At 42.9% G+C, this 19,881-nt stretch overlaps 2 protein-coding genes across 2 annotated transcripts in view; one reads left to right on the top strand and one right to left on the bottom strand.

Annotated features, from left to right (window-relative positions):
- The window catches only part of LOC132999816 (band 4.1-like protein 1), a 30,208-nt gene extending 29,837 nt beyond the window's left edge, over positions 1–371 (top strand). The window contains exon 18 of the mRNA XM_061069591.1: positions 198–371. Within this exon, the coding sequence (XP_060925574.1) occupies positions 198–203 (6 nt within the window). The 3' untranslated portion in view covers positions 204–371. The remainder of the gene's footprint in view (positions 1–197) is intronic.
- A 5,571-nt stretch (positions 372–5,942) lies between these two features.
- The window catches only part of cntn4 (contactin 4), a 146,651-nt gene continuing 132,712 nt past the window's right edge, over positions 5,943–19,881 (bottom strand). Inside the window, exons 12-22 of the mRNA XM_061070085.1 lie at positions 15,415–15,590; positions 12,933–13,053; positions 12,329–12,487; positions 11,399–11,548; positions 10,386–10,456; positions 8,681–8,915; positions 8,298–8,413; positions 7,227–7,413; positions 7,023–7,135; positions 6,763–6,931; positions 5,943–6,034 (exon numbers count right to left, since the gene is read on the bottom strand). Coding sequence (XP_060926068.1) covers positions 5,943–6,034; positions 6,763–6,931; positions 7,023–7,135; positions 7,227–7,413; positions 8,298–8,413; positions 8,681–8,915; positions 10,386–10,456; positions 11,399–11,548; positions 12,329–12,487; positions 12,933–13,053; positions 15,415–15,590 — 1,589 coding nt within the window. The remainder of the gene's footprint in view (positions 6,035–6,762; positions 6,932–7,022; positions 7,136–7,226; positions 7,414–8,297; positions 8,414–8,680; positions 8,916–10,385; positions 10,457–11,398; positions 11,549–12,328; positions 12,488–12,932; positions 13,054–15,414; positions 15,591–19,881) is intronic.

Below are 19,881 nucleotides of genomic sequence, written 5' to 3'. Positions count from 1 at the left end.
TTTAAATAGAAAATAAAATGTGTATATCTAAAAAGATATATATACAGCTCAAGAGACGAACCAGAGACCTTTTCTGACCATAGTCCAAGTTTCTGCACCTAGTCTAACGTCTCTCCTTAGGCCCTATGAGGGAAACTGTGGTTTGTGAATATTGGCTATAAGATTTTATTGATTGATGACTGTTCTATGTATTGCAGTCCTGATCGGTAAAGATGGCCCCTGAGACGGGGAGACACAAGAGGGATCCTCCAGCTGTGTGTGTCACCTGCCCCCCCCTTGCAGTACGCCACCAAGAGGACTATCTACTGAGAACAGACTGCGTTCCACGAGGCAGTCAGCTTCACTCCTGTCCCTTTAGACAAACCAACTGTGACCTGGCCTCCTGGCCTCCTGGCCCCCCCCCCCGTCCCCTCCCTCCACCTCCCTACAGCACAGGAAACGTCTTCTACTGGATAGTTTACGACTCGGAGCGATGGAGGACTGAAAGAGAAACACCATTCACAGCTGTAACCGGTTGATTTAACCTCTATTTAGAGTCATTGTATGGAACCTTACTTGCATATTATTTAATCTAACACGTTTTTTGACTCATGTGAATCCTCAGGATCATTTTAAATAATTTGACTTTTTACCCCTAAACTCCATGGCCCCCCTTTTCCTTCCCTTAAAAAAAAGGTCTTTCTATTTTAAAGTCAAATTTCTTCTCTGTGCTACTGTCACATATGAAATGTATATATACGAGCAGAGAATGATTGGGTGAAAGTATAGGGGGGGGGCAGTGCTGGTGATGGGGGGTGTGCTGCTGAGGATGGTGCCGAGTGGCAAATGGCAGCCTTTTAGCTCGACGTAGCCACCTCTTGGCTGTGACACCTTCAATATAATCAACAGCTGTCTTATTGGCTTTTTACATTTTTATCTATAGAGAATCTAATTTATGTCCAGTGTTTGCTTGTTTATGAAATATGTATAATACCAGATGATTATAATCTGCATGATTCAATACAGAAAATAGCTGAGGGAATGAAAAAAAAAAATACACGGACACTGCTCTGACGTGACGAGCATCTGGGGAGACACTGTCCTAACATAAAATGCTGGTGGACACAGGACTCATGTTGACGGACTTCACTGAGGAACATGAGGACGGATCAGTTGGCAGCTGGAACTCCTCTCCAGGCTCCGCCTCCGACACACAAACATCACTGTCCTCGCTCCCTTTTTCCCGCCACCTCTCCGTTACAGTTTTCATCACTGTGCCAACTCGCCATCAACATAAAGAAACGCTGGGCGCACGTTTTGGGCACAGCCATAACGATTTGTAGAGACATTCTAATATGAATAATGTTTCATCTGATAAGTTTCCGAAATGTGATAATATGTTTTCTTACTTGATTTCACTGACTTCCACCATGAAACAGAGTTTTTGTTTTACTTGTGGTTTTGGACGTTTCAGTCGTCACGTGTGAACCTGAGGGACAACATCGCTCTACTGATAACTCAATAACAACTTTGCAAGAAGTCAATTGAAACCGGGCAAAGTCATTCCAGTTTGTTATATTGTAAGATTGTGATGCATCTAAGATAAATCCAGTGAATTAGAGGACTAACTTCTGGGCACGTTGCTGTGCCTGAAGTATGTGGAATCTGTGGGTTGATTCCAAATCTTACTGATATCCTTATCAATAATCAACACTAGAATCATTACCATCCCTGGAATCTGGTATAATTAGATGTTTGCCCACTTGCCCACCTGGATCAGCATCTGTTTAGCAAACCATGAATAAAACAAGATATTCTCCACTTTTCGATGTGCATGTTCACAAACACTTCCTGAAACGTTCAATACCACAAGATTAACATGGGATATTGTTTTGTTGTTGTTCTGTTGGATGAACCCTTTTTAAGTTATGCTGTATGAGTTTGTAATTGTATTTATAGGAGTGGTGAGTGTGAGGCCTGTGCTTTTCCTCCTCGTTTTTCCTCGCAGACAAAGCCCAGACTCCAAACAGAAATCCACAGGACCCACCGTCGGTCCCATATATCCTGGATGACCTTTAATACTCTACTATGCATCACTTGTCATACATGGGAATCCCTGTGATGGAGCCTGTTAGCCGTGTTGCTGTCATTGTTAACTTTGTGCTACTGTTAACCCCCCCGGAGCAGTGAGGCGCACTGCTTGTGAGAATTGCAATAAGCAGCCATTACTCTTATCCCGAGTCCTCTGAAGGGAGGAAACTGTGAACTTGTCATGCGAACCCGAAGGCGTAACCAAAACCTATAACAGACTTAGTGATATTCAAAGGAGCTTCTCCAACACTTGGCTTTCCATGGCTTTGTCGCCCTCCTCTCCTACCCCCCCCCCCACTCCACCCACACATCCCCTGACTTGAAACTGTCGACCTGCTGTGGATGTGTCCGCGGGAAACAAGAGATTCCCACACTGATGTATATTCTATTTTTTGCTCTGTTTTATTTCATCTGGTCTTATGACACTGGACTGTTGCGAGGGCACTAGCTTGCCGTGATAGCAGCACATATACTGTAAACTGTTGGGGGGGGGGTTTTCAAAATAAAAACGGCCTATCTTCCCTGCAGTACAGGACATACATTTGAAGAGAAACACTTGTAGCCAGCAGGAGAGACGTGGTGCACTGTGGGTGAGGTGGTGAGTTGAAGGATGGAGGACCTGTACTTATACACATTTATATATAAATATCCATACTTGTGTGTGCTATTCTGTAAAGTTTGTAGAAACCGTTAGGGAGCAGGGATGCGTTGGGAGGTTCAAGGGACGAGGCAGTGAAAGTAGAAAAGCGAAGGACAGCAGAGCAATAGAAACGTCACATGAGCGGGTGCCTTATGTTGGGAGTGGTGTTTCTGGGAGAGTCGCAGTTGTCAGTGCTCGGCTGAAAGGGCTGTTAATCACCGTGAGGCAGATGTGGAGACGACCTCTGCTGTCAGTCCGAGGTGAGGAGGTGATTTAGAGTCTGGTGGAGAAAGTGACACTGAGTGCAGTGGAGGAGTCGACTCTCTGAATCTGGACTGCTCCTCCACCGTGAGATGAAAACATTTATCGGCCCCATTAACGTAGAAAACCAGCACAGTGCCCATAGAGCTTAATTTATTTCTTTTTTAATGTTTTTATTTGAGTTTTTAATTTTCTGTGAAGAGCATCAAACTGCTCCGCTGTTTAACCTCCACCTTCAACTCTCCACTGCCTTTTGCTCTACATTCCCCTAGTGCTTGGTGGTGTGTATTTGCTGTATTTGCATTCAGCCTAAATGGAAAAACATACATGCATAAATAAATGTCTCAGTATGATTCAAACACTGTCTTGGATTCTGTGGGATTTCATGTTGAATGCTAAAATACAATGAGGAGGGAAACTTTGGGAAATGTTGGTTCAATCCGTTTTATTTGTAATGAAACATTTTCATACACTGATGATAATTCATCACAGGAAAGAATATGTTTCCTCTGATGGAGTAATGAGTTGTGTTGCTGCACTGCCATCTCGTGGTAGAATTCAGTATGTGCCACTAAGGTACTCATGGTATGTGTGTGCTGTTAGCGCCACCTAGTGCATTTCCTAAAGCAACTGTTTCACTCAACATATCAAAATTATTTTACACTGAAATTCTTATTTTACCCACAATGAGATGTGGGTGCTTTCCAAGCATAAAATATCTGTCAAATTGAATTAAGCTTGAAATGTAAGTTTAGGGATTTTGGAGCTTGAACCATAAAGTGGCCAGAAATCTAGATAACTCTGCCAATGATGCTTAGATTTTGACTAATCAGTTTTTTTTTGTTGCGCAAAACTATAACAATATGAACATGCACCTTTTAACGTACATTCACCCTTCATATGGTGCACAGGTAACATCTAACATGACATACTACCACAGCTCAGCAATAACTTATACCAAAAAAAGATGTGTGTCAGGGTGATATTAATCTAACTTTATATAAACTAAAGAAGCTTGAAGTGATGTTGCGTGTACCTAATAAAGTGGGCAATGAGTGTATTTGGACTGCTACACAAGACGTTCATGTTCTGAGAAGGACCAGCAGAGTTCTGCGTCGTTGTATAAATCAATAATCTTTATTAACACAGTATAAACAACAAACAGCAACAGAGGAGACCCTAATGAAGAGCATATATGGACAGTAGGCCTAGTGCATCTGAGAGGAGCTGACTGAGACAGAAGCAAAGACACAGGGCTGACTATGGGTCAGTTTCATGGTGCACACACAGTATACACAGATCGGACTGATGAACCTGGCATGTTCCCGAAGCCATTCAGTTGGTTTGCATGATGGACAGAGGAGAGAGGGCAAGTACAGTCATGCTGAGCAACAGTTACAGCTACTGTGTGAAACAAGAGTTGTTACATAAAAACCAAGTAAATCATCTCTTTAGAAAGGTTCTTTTATATAAATGATTTGAAGTGTACAAAACAGTATATTACACGCTTCTTGATGCATGATTCCGAGCAAGACCCAGTAGCCTACAGTACACTTCCCTTCAAAGTACTACAAACTACTACAGCAGTCCCACATGGCATCAGGACACTATGGAAAAAGGAAAAAAGAGCAGCAGCATTGTCTTTTTATTAAGAACACACACCTATAAAAATGCTCCAGGCCTCATATATCACCAACTTCCCATGCGGAACAACAGAACGCCATTAAGACTAATCTTAGGATGATGCCCCATCCCCCCACCCTCCCACCCAAGCCTGACCACGGACAGTTTCTATCGACACAGCAGCATGTAAACATCACAGCGGCTGCTTCGCAAGTCTACGCTTCAAATGTTTTTTTGATTTACATATGATAAGTTAAGGCTCTTGAAGGACCTGAGGATTTTGAACATATGATGAGGCACACAGAAGGCAAAGAATAGCTCCAGACGCAGGGCTAACCGAAAAAGAATGAGGAGCATGATGCGGCCACGTGGGTCCGGCCGGCCACTAGTGCAGTTCCACAGCTAAGGTAGAGGAACCAAGAGGGGGACGCTCTCCATCGACAGCATGGGGCTATTTCTGGTTAAAAGGTTCGGTGGCGAACGCATTAGTGGCTTTCAGGACTTCATCAACTTTTTGGGGATGTCTTCCTCAACTTACCCAAGAGGACTGGCGCCAGATATACGGCATCCTAACGCGTTGACATAATCAAAACAGACAAATATTGTTTTTTTGCTGCATTTTCTGTAGATACACGACACATAAAAGGGAAAACAAAACTTCCCAGAAACTTTGGCTGCCTGACTAACATTAGCATGGGCCGCCTGGAGACGGGAATTAAGATGCTTATCCTCTTTTCACATGAGACGAGCGATGATGACAAACCCTCAACATGTCAGTGCAGTCCTTTGAGTGATATATTGCAGAAACAGAAATGCAGAGGTGTAACATGAAAAAACAAAAACGAGGAAAACTACTCTGGTTTTACAGCCAAAGGTACAAGTCTAAACTCACTGTGTTAGACAAAAGATTCACTGTCAAATCACATTCTTAAGCTCCCGACTGGAAAGGTGCGCCTAACTGTTCTCGTCCCCATGGGCCCAGACTGACTTAAAATGTATAAAGAAAAACAAAATCTATAAAAGCTCAACATGTCATACAAAAAGATGCATATAAGACATTTTTTCTCTTTACCTTTTTTCTTATGAAAGCTGCTTTGGTAACAACATAGTCACAACATGGGCCGATTTTCCTTTACTTAGCCTGGCTGCTGAAGGGGACTCCTTCCCTGACATCTCAACGGCAACTTTTTTTCTCATATTTTTTTCTTTTTCGTTTTTTATCATCAGCATCTTCCTTCTGCCTCTAAAATCTAAATGAATGGATCCAGTCACACCAGAGTGGGCCGTGTGTGCATTCCGCTGAGGAGCTGTCTCCACATCAGAAGCCAAGCCTGCTGGGAGCCGTTTGTCATAAAGATGTCCGGGCTGTGAAAGACAGTGCTATTGTACTGAGCGCTGACAGAGTGGAGACCTTGGACGCTGAGCCGACTGCGTTGGGGCCTGAAAAGTTATTGAAAAGAACAAGGCTGTTAGTCGGATTGCTGTGAAAAGAAACCGGGAGAAAATAAAGCATCACGCGGCATTTCATTTCATTAATCAACTGCCTCTCCAGTCTGCTTTAATGATCACGAGCTGCACAACATGCAATTCAAAAAATATTTCAGAGTCACTACTCGAGCTGTGGAATTAAGATACGATTAAGGTACATTTATTTGTCCCAAACACATGCACAGACATGCACAAGCACACTCATGCAAGGAGGGAAATTTAACCTCTGCTTTTAACCCATCTGGTGCAGGACACACAGAGCAGTGAGCAGCCATGTACGGCACCCGGGGAGCAGATGTTGGGGGAGTAAGGTGCCTTGCTCAGGGGCACTAGACAGGGTAGGGAGAATCCTCTTGGATTTTTGGACAGATCAATCCAGGTTCGTCTTTTTGTTGTTTCTCCGTGGAGTCGAACCAGTGACGAACCAGAGACCTTTTCTGCCCATAGTCCAAGTTTTCATAGAATTGTAAATAATTTTGATCCACCGTTTATCCAATGCCTTACATTGCAGTGTCACATAAAGGCCATAATTGCACCAATGCTTCATGTAGCACATTATTTTCCTTCTCTCCCTGTTCCTTTGGTGATAATGATGGCTAATCTGTTCAGGCAAGACAGCAGCAGGGGAGTGGATTATTCCGCTCAGCCACAGGGGAGGCACTAACTAGCTCTCCACTGACCTGGTATCCTTGGGATGGTGATCTGCCTGCTACTGCTGCCTTCCCCTCCCTCTCCAAATGGTTTTATCTGGACGATATAATCCTCATCAGTGGGCAGGGCGAGCTCCACGGACGTGGTGTTGGTTTCCATGACACTGGGGCGGCTGTGTCGGTTCTTCTTGTAGAGCACCTGAGGAAGAATGTTGCAGGTTGAGTCAGGATTCAGACACAGGAGGCGCCAAACACAATTTTCTGATAAAGCCTTGCGACTCGGTGCTTACTTTGTAACCAGTGATCTCTGACTCATTCGCCAGGGCTTTGACCTGCTCCCAGTTCAATATAATCTTGGAGTTTAATGTGCTCCACATGACTTTACCTGGTGGCTGACTGGGTGCTGAGAGGAGAAAAGACATTATTCACCTTAGACAAAAGCTGAACACTGGCAGAGAGCAACTGATACACTTATAATTACATCCGATACTTACGTGGTTTTTTAGTGGTAACGTTGACAGAAGCGCTGGGAGGCCCTGTTCCAGCAGTGTTATACGCCCTCACTGAGATGTAATATGTGGTGCTGCCTTTCACCCCGTGGATAATAGTAGAGGTTTGATTTCCCACCGTCCTTTGCAAGCTGGCCGTGTCTTCCCTTTCACTTCTATTCCAGTACCTCAGCTGGAAGGCGACAGGGCAGAACCACAGACGTGAGAGTGGAAAACACGACGGACACCTTAAAAGCTTTACACCCACCATGAAGTGCAAACTGGAAACGGGGAGATGTGAACTCAACTGGATGGAAGATGTGAACTGGTCTGAAAACAAGCTTTAGCAGCAGCATGTCACCTCATGTACCCTTCGCTCACAGAGACATACAGTACAGTTTCATGGTAAAGAAGGAGGTCAAATATGCAGCGGAGGAAACAAAGGAAAACAAAGAAAGGGAAGAAGAGAATCCTCAAAAATCCCCTGCCATCAACTTCCACTGATAACAGATTTTCTCTGTCACCCTGCTTGTCAGGGCTGAAACAGCTGTCACGCTTGACAGCACAGTTATAATTTGTCTTTCCTCCCAGGGATGGTTTGCTCAGGCCGAGCAGGGCCTCTGTTGACTTTCAGTGGTCAACTATTTATAATTCTGGCACTTTATGCAATGCAAGGATGAAAACTGTGCTTTTGTTTCCCATCTTTGATTTCAGTAATGAGCGGAATTAAAACTACAAGAACTAACTGAGTGCAAAGCCACTGTCTCAAACTGCCTTCCTGTGTGGATTAGCAGCTAAATGCTCTATCCCTTGGAGTATTGCATCAGTAATCAGGGTGGTTACAGTACTTAGGTAAGCAACAAGAGAAACACAACTAAACCCACAGGCAAGGGACTGGGCTGGACCATTATGCATGCAAGTAAGCTATTATCTCCTATGCCCAAGGTGCATAAGCCTGAAAAACCCATCAATAATAGAGGAAAACAAGATTCAATCGCATTAGTTGCCATGTGCTCCCACAAACAGATTTGCATCTAGCGAAGTCGCACACAAACAAGACCTTTCAGTGAAGCTCACCTCGTAGCCCAGCACTCTCTTCTTGCTGGTGTTCCAGGGCAGAGCTTTCCACGTAACTTCCACCTCGGACGCGGAGAGGCTCTTGGCACGAACTCTGGTGGGCGCCCGGCCAGGCTCTGGAGTAAATGTATTAAGACTCAGAATGATTTTTCAGAAGTAACACAGAGCTTTTGATGACCTCCTCAAAGCAGGAACATCAAAACTGCTTCAAAGTCATTTCTTTCATCTTAACAACACAGGGAGGGAAGTGTGAGGGAAGACATCTGCAAGTTCTGATAAAAAGAGCGCTGGCTTCAGGATGACTTGTAGCTCATGCGTTAATACAATCTCTGTGTGGAGAGCTGGTCCACAACATGGTGTGTGAGACATGACATCACACCCACCTTCTTCAGCAGAGTAGATAGTGGTAACGGGTCCAAAGGGACCTTCCCCCTCGTTGTTGTAAACCCCGACCTTAACATGGAAAGGCGAGAAGGGTTGGATGCTCTCGTTTTTAAAGACGTATCTGGACGCCTCGGCCGAAGGTACGGCCGCCTGCATCCATCCCGTTGCACCGTGGGGTCGGAAAGCAACAACATAGCCGAACCCTGGGCCGTTCTGCAGCTCCTCTGGAACAGGCTGCAGGACGACACGATGTTAAGACGTCAGTTAGTTACTTTCTGCACAGGACAGCTTGGTTGTCTTGTTACTTGTCATGCATGTGAATAAAAACACAAGCCTTTTTGAAAGCTTAAAATGAACATGCCCAAATGTAACAGAGTATATATTTCTGCTACCACAGGGTCTATATAAATAATCTTGGTATCCATGTAAAGGTAACACTTCTGTTACTAGATTAATGTAAATGAAAATGGAACAAAACATAAATTAAAGATATCATGACCAACTAAAACTATAGAGAATATCCCAAATGAATTAAAGCGGATGAAGCCCAAAACCTCTAGCAACCCACAGCACAACACCTGAACCCTGTCGGTCACTAATTGTGTTTCAATAAAGTGAAGCAGATAGAAAGTTAGAGAGGTTTAAGCAGAGATAGAAATTTACTTTGCTCTTTGTTGCTGCTGGTTCAGTGAGTTTTCATCATAGAAAGATAAGAAACATACCGGTGGAATTTGTATTCCATATGCAGCTTGTGTTGTTAGCATGATTGTGAGGAGCAGCTTTGTGGATATGTACAGTTGGTGTGTTTTTCAACATGCTCATTTAGTTGCTTGGTGTCTGTATTGTGTTTAGGTGAGACTGGTTGCCATGGGGGTTTAGCCAAGCTTCTACCCATTCTAATGATGTATAGCTTGTCCATATCGTCAAAAATGGATTTTGAATATGTTATCTCATTGGTATCTGTAATGTCCACCTTGTCGCCGGCAACCCAATGGGTTTTAAGAGGTTAAGTGATTTTTAACAAAAATACATTCACCCTCTGGGCAAAAGCAACATTTCCAGCCCCACTACAACTAAAAACACAGAGAGCAACGACTCACCAGCATCCGGTTTATACTTTTATTCTAGTTTTCAACCTCAGATCTGGAAGTAAGCTGTGAGTTACCCCTGCCTTGCCAGTAGAAATTGGTCTACATACAATACAATTCTTTAAGCATTCTATCCATTCTTTTATTTCCACAGAAAATTGCCTGAGCACTTTGCAGGGCTTTGTTAGGAACAAGTTAGACTTTAATTGAACTTGTGCATATTGAAACATCAACAGCGATTCTCTGAAACGCTTCACAGCAGGGGATGATGATTTAGAGCCGCCTGAATAAATACAAATGTTTCTTGATTGATAGGCGGTCAAAGAAAGAAAGAAAGAAAGAAAAGAAAGAAAGAAAGAATGAAAGAAAGAAACAAAGCAATTCGAAAAAAAGTTGGGACTTGGAAGGAGCCATTGAGTTTAATTATCTTATTGAAACCTCAAAAGCATTTTTCTCTCCCCCTGGGTGACAGCAGCAGTTATTGCCTCTCTGTTCTTAAAAATGAAATGCCATACATTAAGCTGTTCAGCTGTTATTAATGAAACAGGGGCCCACATCCACAGAGAATAATGACGTCTGGCTCCCTCCTCCATGGGTCCTGAGCGAGCTTGCTTACCTCCCATGCGATGACTAATTCCGAGCGACTGCCACCGCCTCCGCTCACATTAGCCGATGTGACCTTCGGAGCTGGAGGGAGAAGACAGATCTGCTTAGCTCCGTTGACTTGAACACAACGCTGAGGAGGCACATGTAATCACCTTCCATGTGGCGACTCCCAAATGGCGGAGAGGCAACTTCTTTTTGACATGTTTGAAATTCAGTGTCCAGGACTCCTGTTAGATATCAGCTTAGCCCTTACAGCTGAGTCAGATGTGACAAAAAGACACACAGGAAGGATCTAACCTCGGTGAAACCCGCTGTCTCTGGGTAGACTGGGGGCTGCTACTTTTTTTGACATGGTTTGTATTTTCCTCTTTAGGTCCAAATTGATAGGAACTGTATAGAGAACCCAACACCACAATACATGGCACCTACAATCAAGTCCTTGTTCGACATTTTGGGATCATTTGCCTCTGGGTTAAACCTTGCTGTCAAGAGTTAGAGGAAAAGATTTACCAACTCTCAAAAACAAACATGAATTAACAGTTAGGACATATTTCCAGTATTATGGTAAATTAAGCTATATCCAGAGGAAACCAAATTCAATTAAAATCCAATTAACATGTCACACAACCCCAAAGTGTAAAACAAGTTGTGGATAAGGTTATGTGCTAGAAGTAGTTTGAAAAACAATGTATATTTAACTTGCATCTGAGGGGGATTTTGTCATCTTAGCACTGAGCTAGCTGCTAGCCCCGCTTTCCAGTCTTTATGCTTAACTAATTTCTCCAGGATGTAGGATAACATTTTACAGAGGCAGATGAGAGTATAAATCTTGTCATTTGACTCAGTTTGAGCTTGAGGAAAATACTTAGGTAAGGTTTGCCTTTAAAAGAACTTTGCAAGAAAACAAACAGGTCTGTTCCTCAAAAATACTCAAACATCACAGTTATTTTATACGGAAAGAACAAGAATAACGTGATTTGCAAGAGGCATAAGGAAGCATCTTTCTGCTCGTGCAGTACATACAGGTCCCCTTCGTCCTTGCTTGTTTGGATGGCTTGCTGGGCTCGCCTGTCCCGATGGTGTTGCTTGCCAGAACTCGAAACTCATACTCCACCCAGGGGCTCAGGTCTATTACGGTAGCTGTCAGCCGGTTGCCCCCCACCACCTCTGGAACTGGCATAAAACACACAGAGCCCCCTTCAGTGTAGAGACAAAACTTTGCGTGTGTCTGTGTGTATCAGACTGTCCTCCAGGATGACAGGCCTGGTAGGACTCCACCACAGGTACATGGTACATGTGTAATCCCTCACAAGCACACACAATCTCATAAAACAGAAACACAATCATGTGAAAAGAAGTGCACTGAGAACTTATTTCTTCTTTTGGCAGTGTCGGTTGCCATTGCCATTACCACTTTTTGGACCATGCACAAAATATAGGAAACAAAGGTAGCTGGTCTATCTAAAAAATAAAAAAATAAAAGACTATGTCCTCTTTAGAAGAAGGTCGTTGTGTAGGTCTGTTTAAAGTGTATGATCTTGACAAAGTAAATCAATAAAAGCAGTAAAACTATCTCACATCAAACTTCCCTTAATTCACAGAAATATCAATAGAACAGGGTATACAGTGCAGGATAAAAGCACATTATACCAATCATGCATGAAGGCTTAGGGCCCCATTAAGGAGGATGTGGGGGAAAATTACACCGATGCTATCACTTAACAGCACTATCAAATTACAGCCCTGGCAACTAGCTTCATCATCAGGCCGGGATCCATGTTTCAGGATTCCCAGGAGTCTGATAACATGGCGGTCAACGGTCACGCTGCAATTGCATACCATTTGGGGCTGCGGTAAAAATGACATCTCTAATATTCTCACAGGCGAGGCAGAGTGGAGAGTGGCCCCCTCCGTGTGATTGGAGGAGGCCACGCCTGGTTGGAGAGAGCTTACCTGTGGTGACAGCCTGCCACCCGAGGGAAAATGGTGTCCTGGCCTGGATTGTATATGCCGTAATTGGACTGTGATTATCAGGACCAAGCCTCCAGGACAGAGAAGCTGTGGTATCACTGATTTCTTCTACCTGGATGCTGGTGGGAGGCCCCGGGGGACCTGATGGATGGCATAGCCAGGCAGGAGGAGGAGAGAGAAGAGATGGAGAGACAGACGGAGGAGGCAAGAAGAAGAGGGAGAAGGAGGGGGAGGGTATGTAAATGAGGAGGAGATGGAAATATGGTGGAGAGAGTGGCGGAGGTTTTAGCACCTGCGGCTAATGTAGTCGGTTCAGTGTGTGTGAAACCTTTGGGAGCTATTCGGTCTAATTAGACACTGAATTTCCCTTCAACTTTCAGGAGAGGAAATTCTATTTGCCTCCATTTTCATTCTATTCCTTTATTTCTTCATCACCGAGGCTTAGCCAATTCAATTCAATTTTATTTGTAAAGCACCAAATCATAATATACATTCCACTCACAGTAAACATGAATTTTGGAAGCTTTCTGAAACGCTGTATTTTGAAAGCATGCACGTCTATGAGACGTTCACTGTTGGAACTTACCTCTGACGACCAAGTCAACGGCGATGGAAATACTGTCCACCTTCGTTTGCACGGCGCATGTGTACTTCCCAGCATGCCTCAGCTGGATGTTCCGAATCATAATGTCTCCTGCTGAATGCTGCTGTTGTTTAACAAACACACATACACACACACAAACACACACACACACATACAAGGTGAGCCTCCAGCTATTGTAATTCAAGAACAATACTGACTTTCCAGCCACATGGGAACAAAACCAGCTGAACAGAAAGCTCATTTTCTTGTATGTGTATGTGTTGAAAAGTAAATCCATATTTTCCCCAAGCAGCCTTTTCTTCCATATTCAAAAAAAAGAGCAATGACTCTGTGTCTTGGCCACACTCCATGCTTGTATGTTGTTCCTGTAAATACAGAAGTGTGCTTGCTGAAATGGCTTAATTCAGATCAGGTGCAGGTTTTTATTTCATCTATAATTGCAATTCCCACTCCTGCATTATCATTCCATTAGAGTCGAGCACAGCAGGTTCTGTAATAAATTGAACTTGGCAAAAAAGCTGGGGCACAATGACGGTAAAAAATCTGTGGAGTGGCTGCCGGCTTAATCAATGTAAGTGTAGATGTAAAGCAATTTATTTGGAAGATGAGACTGTAAATTATGGCACAAGAAGCACCTAACTCATAAAAAAAACCAGGAAGGACCCCTCTGCTTTTTTTTCTCTTCATGTCGGCACTTCTCGAAGAAGCCTTGAATATCTCCTGGGTGAAAACTAAGCCTGCGTAACACGTGCTGAGTTGTAAGCTGGGAACCTTTTAAAAGTATACAGCGGCTGACTGAGACTGGTTGCAGGGTGTGTATGTAAATTTCGTTTTAAAATAAACCACAGGCAGCAATTTTCTGGCCATAAATAATACACTTGATACAAACATTCCCCCTGCACTGCGGCTGAATGTATTATGACCCTGCGAAAGGAAGAAGTACAACACTGACGTATCAATGAATCTTCAGAGTCACCTCTTGACCTTTATTCAATAAAATCTCTGAAGGGGGCGGCGAAATAAATCAATGTCTAAAGAGCACAGAGGCGCTAATAAAAATGAGCCTTCGACAACACACTGCAACAAGGCCAGTCGCATTATGACTTATCATGTAATACAGGCCATCTGAGAAATGGTGATGTAAACGCACCTCAGAGGGTTTCTGAATGACAACACTGGGAGATGAGCACATGTGCTAGAAGACAATCGGTACTGAGTGAGAACTCCAGCGGATATCAATTGAAGGTGTTGTGGGAATCGCAACAGTAATATGTGAAAACTGTGATGTAAAAATGTGAATACATTATTCCGAGAAGGAAATCCCATTAGCTCACACAGCATAGTCACTCGTAGCATATGAATTTAATAAGGTGATGGACAATTATGTATTGAAACTGGGAAGGGGGAGAAACACCAGATGTAAGATATAAGGCAGCTCAGAATTGATGCACATATTGTATATTACAAAGAATTGTGTGTACAATCACACAACCTGCATCCCTATCATTATGTTGCATATCAGAAAAAGCCTTATGTATAATTCACTTAATTCAGAGGGTCAAGACCTTAATATTATATAGAAACCCATCAGGTCCCACAATGAACAGCACTTTGGGGACTGTGGAGAGAAAAACTGGAAGAAACCTCTAGAACCAGACTCAATGTGGGCGGCCATCTTTCTCGACCGGTATACTTAGTATCTCCATTTTATTGTAAAAAGTATTTCTATTGTTATTACATTTTTCCTTTTGTGCTAATATGTATTATCTTATCTTGTCTTGTCTTATTTTTCAATGTTATGTTACTTGTATTATAAGCCTCTGATCAATACACTCTGTTGTTGGTTTGAGACACAGTTCAATTCTCTGTAGAACTTACTTTGTGTTGTCCCAGTCATTCTTCTCACCATTTGCTAGATTTTCTCACTGCAAATGTGCAAATCATTTCGTTTTACATTGAGTTGCTTAAAAATACAACAAATAACTTCGGCCACTAGGGCTCTCTCAAGCAAAATCATTGCAAAAGACTTGGTTGTGAAGCTGCTTCGGATCATGGGAGTTGTTCTCTTTGTACAATTGCAGATGAAAATTTACCTGAATCAAACGGGTAGATATCAGGAGTATATGACATAATTAAAAGACGTCAAAAATGAAAAAATGTTGTTACCTTGAATAAAATTGGCTATTTCTCTGGGTTTGAACATTGTTGGAAACACTTTTAGATGGTTTTGGACATTTTAAATACATTTTTTTACATGTTATTCTTTTAATCTCTAAATAGTGAAAATTCTATTCGTAAATCATGACACAGAGACAATGTGTAGGGCTGTATGCACATCTCTGACTCTCAGTGATAACTCTGTGCTTCTCTCACAACACGACAGCTGCATGGTTTACAAATCTGATACACTCATTACATTCTCAGAAATCATGAGGAATTATTATTATTATTATTAGGTACTTACGCCTCCCACTTTTTCAAAAAATCCACCATGGTTCCCAAAGTGGATGAGCTGCTCGTTGAAGAACCAGGTGAACTTGAGCTCCAGAGACGGGTCGTGATTCACTTGACAGGGCAGGACCACGCTCTCTCCCACGGTGATGTCCAGCGTGGACGGCTGGGTGGTGATGATGGTCGGCTCTGAAACACACGTTCACATCCATCCACATTTGATCAAACACACTGTTCTGCTCCCCTTTGCCAGGCATTATAATTCAGTACAGGAAATGGCTTTGCAAAAAACCAAGCCCTTCCATCATCCTTATGGATATGTCAGACTCAGTTAATAGAAGGATATACGGGACAGAGCACACAGCAAACTAGGGCGCACAGCTACAATAACTGGTATTAGTTTCGGCCTGAGCTCGTCTCTGCGGGGACTCGGAGACGTGTCTCTCCTGCATCCTGAGAAGCCTCCATGTGTCACTGTCAGCTCTGCCTTCAGCCTGGAACTCGCCCCAATAGGCCGAAAATTCCCAAAACGCACCAGCAGGAAAACAGTAAACAGCAGTGAGCACTTCTTCCAGTCACTACTCTCTTTTCAAGCCTGCAGCGCATTACAATGGCATCACATGGGAATCAGGCAGGCGCCCCTTATCTGCACTTGTGTGTGAGCAGCGGACGAGAGGAGGGTGGAAGGACACGAGACGGGCGAAATGAGAGGCAGAGGCTTTGTTCTCAGAGTGTGCAGCACCTATCTCCCTCTTGGGGGTGCTATGATTACTTGGTTGAAATTGCCTCTCTGTGCACACAGACTAAATTAACCATGGCAAATGATTCCTGGACAGACATAGATTCATGTAGAAAGTGCCGGCAGTGCAGTCTTAATCCAGAGTGAATTCGATACCTTCATTGTATTGGCCCCTCTCCTCCCTGAAAACACACACACTGATCCACTACCTCCAAAAAAATGCTCCCCATGGAATTTATCTCGTCATTTTTCAGATATCAAGCCGGAATGCTATCTGCTGCTGGGTTTTGTCATGTACACAATGAAAGTGTGTCTGAAAGGCCCATTCCTCTATTGCTGGGGTTAAATGGTTAGCGATCACAGGGCAGTAAAAACATTGTTATACCACACAGGAGGTATTCAAGGGTCTGTGTCTCCTCTCACTGCTCTGTTTCTAAAGGTGGGCTCCACCTTGTAGAACAAGTGCAGGAGGAAATAGGAATCATGAAAAATTTAAAGGATAACAAAAAAAACAACACTCTTTTCTAAAAAAAACGCCAGGGCTGTTTTGCAGTGGTTTTCACGGCGAGAGAGTCGCTCTAAATGATGTGAGGAGAAGGAAGTCTGAGAAAACAAAAGGGCGAAGAAGGATCTACAGGAAAATTCTTACGTGGACCCGCAGTCAAAAATATATGCTTCTGCATCTCTTGCAAGATGGAGACCCACCATAAACATTTATTTCCTTTCTTATTTCTCCAGCAGGGTTGGTGTATTTTCGAACATGAACTCCTCCTCCTGCCGATACTGCCCAGGCTCGTGTTGCCTCCAGGGATTCACTCAGACAATGAGTGTGGAAACACGCTCCCTTATTACCCTCCTCTGTCATCATTTGTGACAGATTATATGGACAAGCAAGGCTGGTTACACAACCACACACTGGGCTCTTGACCATAATTTGATTGCTTTCCATCTTGTATAAAGGCCTTGTTACCTACTGCCACTGTAAACAAGAGGATAGGAACCTTCTCACTTAGCGGGTCAATCAGAGACATGACGGAGCGTGTGTTAACGTGCTCGGACAGACCGGATAGCATCTCCGGGAGTGCTGCTGAGGTGGGTCAAACCCGTATTGGCATTTTTTAGTTTCTACTTACAAGGCAAAACATTTTCAAAAGCGCTCTCTCCACAGACGCCCGCATTTCAACGTTGAATGTCAATAACCGACCATCAATGAATCATGAACTAAATAATCATGCAATTTTGCATTTGTACATGATAAAGATTTGCTCCCTCGCTGAGGCTGTAACTGCCATGTCTGAATCTGTAATCTCTGAAATTCATTTATGTTAACTCTCATGAAAAATGAACTGTCCACAGAGATGAAGTGATTAGAAGCAGCAAAATTACCTCAGAGGAAAATCTTTTCAAAGCAGATTATATTTTGAGTGGTTGTGCTTCATTGTATATCACGTTTGTGTGCAGATCATCACTCTACAATACATAAAAACAAGCCAAAGAAGAATAAATATGGTATGTAAAACCCATTTATCAACCTGTTTTCAACAATCTCTGAGCTATTGGCTATTATCTATCATAAATTACCCCCTAGTGTCGACGGCCAATATTTTGGGGTTTCTGTAGTCTGACAGTTGATATCAGGGCCAAGACTGTCTTCTTTTATCCATCATCTGTTCACCGTACATTGTTTACATTCCTGATAGACTACTTTCTTTTTATTGCAGGAGTCGAATGTTTCTCCACATAAAACACAATTTTGGTTAATCTCTATTAACAGATATCTGCGTATGAATCACAGTCTATGGTATGAATGCACGGGTTTCCTGTAGCCAACCAAAACCTGTACAAACGGGATTGAACAAACTAGATTGGGAAACCAGAAGCTTGTAGTCCTAAAATCTACAGAATCTGTAACATCATGACTTTGATTTCCCTGAGAATGTATTTCACATGAGAACAAGTTCTTATTCAAGTTCTTCTTATGTTCAGGCAACAAAGTGGTTAAGATTTGTTAAAGATCGTGGTGAAAGGCAAAGAATATTACCATGTTAGCGACGTTCTACATTTTACTCAACAAATACCATATCAGTGCCTTTGGCCATTTATTAATACTTTCTGACATCCCTTCAAAGTCTGTGGCCCTCAGCCACTCCTCGCAATACAGCCTCAGTACTTTGTGACACTGATCCCACAGAATGTTCAGCGATGGCAACACAATTGAAAACGAATTCACGTTTAGGTCAGCTGATGTGTGGTCATTTCAATTAGACATTTGATGTTCCTGGACAACAAGACAATAATAGAAACTCTTCTAAAGAAGTGACTTCGCTTTGTCCAAATTTTACTAGATTTGTCATTAGCTTCTTTTTCTCATAAAACAGTCATGAAACTGGTCTAAAAGACGCTATGTTGGTAACACTCCCTATTAATGTCCCCACGATTGGGAATAAACCTGTTTGCACCAATTCATTTTGAAAGAGCAACAACGAATGAGGACAATCCAACACTCGGCTGGCCGACCACTTATCAGTCAGTCAAGCGGCACTCAGCTGACGACTGGTAACTTAATCTCTCAGTCAATCTGTCAAACACTCAGTCAGTGACATTTGAGTTTATTGGGCTGCACTCGAGCCAAAACAAGACAAATAGTGCATTTGCTGAGGACTATTTTTAGTTGTTGCAGATTTGATGTGCTGGTGACATGAGCACAGTGGGAATTAATCAAAATACAGCATAATTAACATTTTCATTATTGATGTGTTTTGTACAAGAGAAGTCTTTAGCACAGAGAGTAAACTATACCATGCTGTGAATATACACACAGAACTATTTAACATTTATAAATCAGAGCAGTTAGTAAGATCAGTTATATTCATTACCTGGGTTGAACATGATGAAAAAAGACCTATAGGCAACTAAAAGGCCTTGCTTCAGGTCAGAGGCAGCTGGTCGTCATGGGTAAGGTTGGAAGAAGGATGTCTCCTGTGTTTTAGATTCACATGATTTGTTGAGCCTCCTCTCTAATAAATGTTGCAATCACATAGTAACTATACCTAGGTATTGAAAATACTGTTATGTATGTGTACATGACTCATACAGCAGTCAGATGTCATTAGCCAGGAACATGTACATATAGATGTTCAAACTAACAACTGATTAGGATTATTGTGGTGCATGAGAACAATGAAAAAACAATATACGGTCTGCTGGATGTTTGTTGCAGATCCTGGATGAATCTTTTATTGTTTATACAACCATCTAGTCGGACCTCTGCTGTTAAACAGCAACAGCAATCACAGCACTACACACCCTATTAGAGCAAAGGCACTGAGGGAAGAGTGGGGCCACAGACCTGTAATGAAGCCAATCGGGTGACTTACCGACACAGGTTCACAGTGGGAACACTCAGACACGCTGTGCAACAGGAAAATATGGCTGACCAGAGAGGAGAGCAGGCTAACGGTTACAGTTTGCCAGTTTCACCAGTCTTCCCACAAACATCAGCCATCATGAATAATGCTTACCCTCTTCCTCCCCCAAAATCCCTGAGGACAATCCCTTCCAGCTTTAATGGTCTAAAGCTGTAATGTGTAAGTGTGTATTCTCCTTGAGTGTATGTACACTATAGATTTTCACACAAGGTGAGTGATGGGTGCTTGAATAATGCATAGAGGAGGGCATGGAACAGCCACAGGCCACGTGATCCAGGAATTTTAACCAAATTTACCAGAGAAAAGTCTCACC

This window comes from Limanda limanda, chromosome 4 (genome assembly GCF_963576545.1).
Source record: "Limanda limanda chromosome 4, fLimLim1.1, whole genome shotgun sequence".
Taxonomy (NCBI): Eukaryota; Metazoa; Chordata; class Actinopteri; order Pleuronectiformes; family Pleuronectidae; genus Limanda; species Limanda limanda.
Note: the sequence above shows the minus strand (reverse complement) of the source record. Positions and strands in the feature narration are given on the sequence as shown.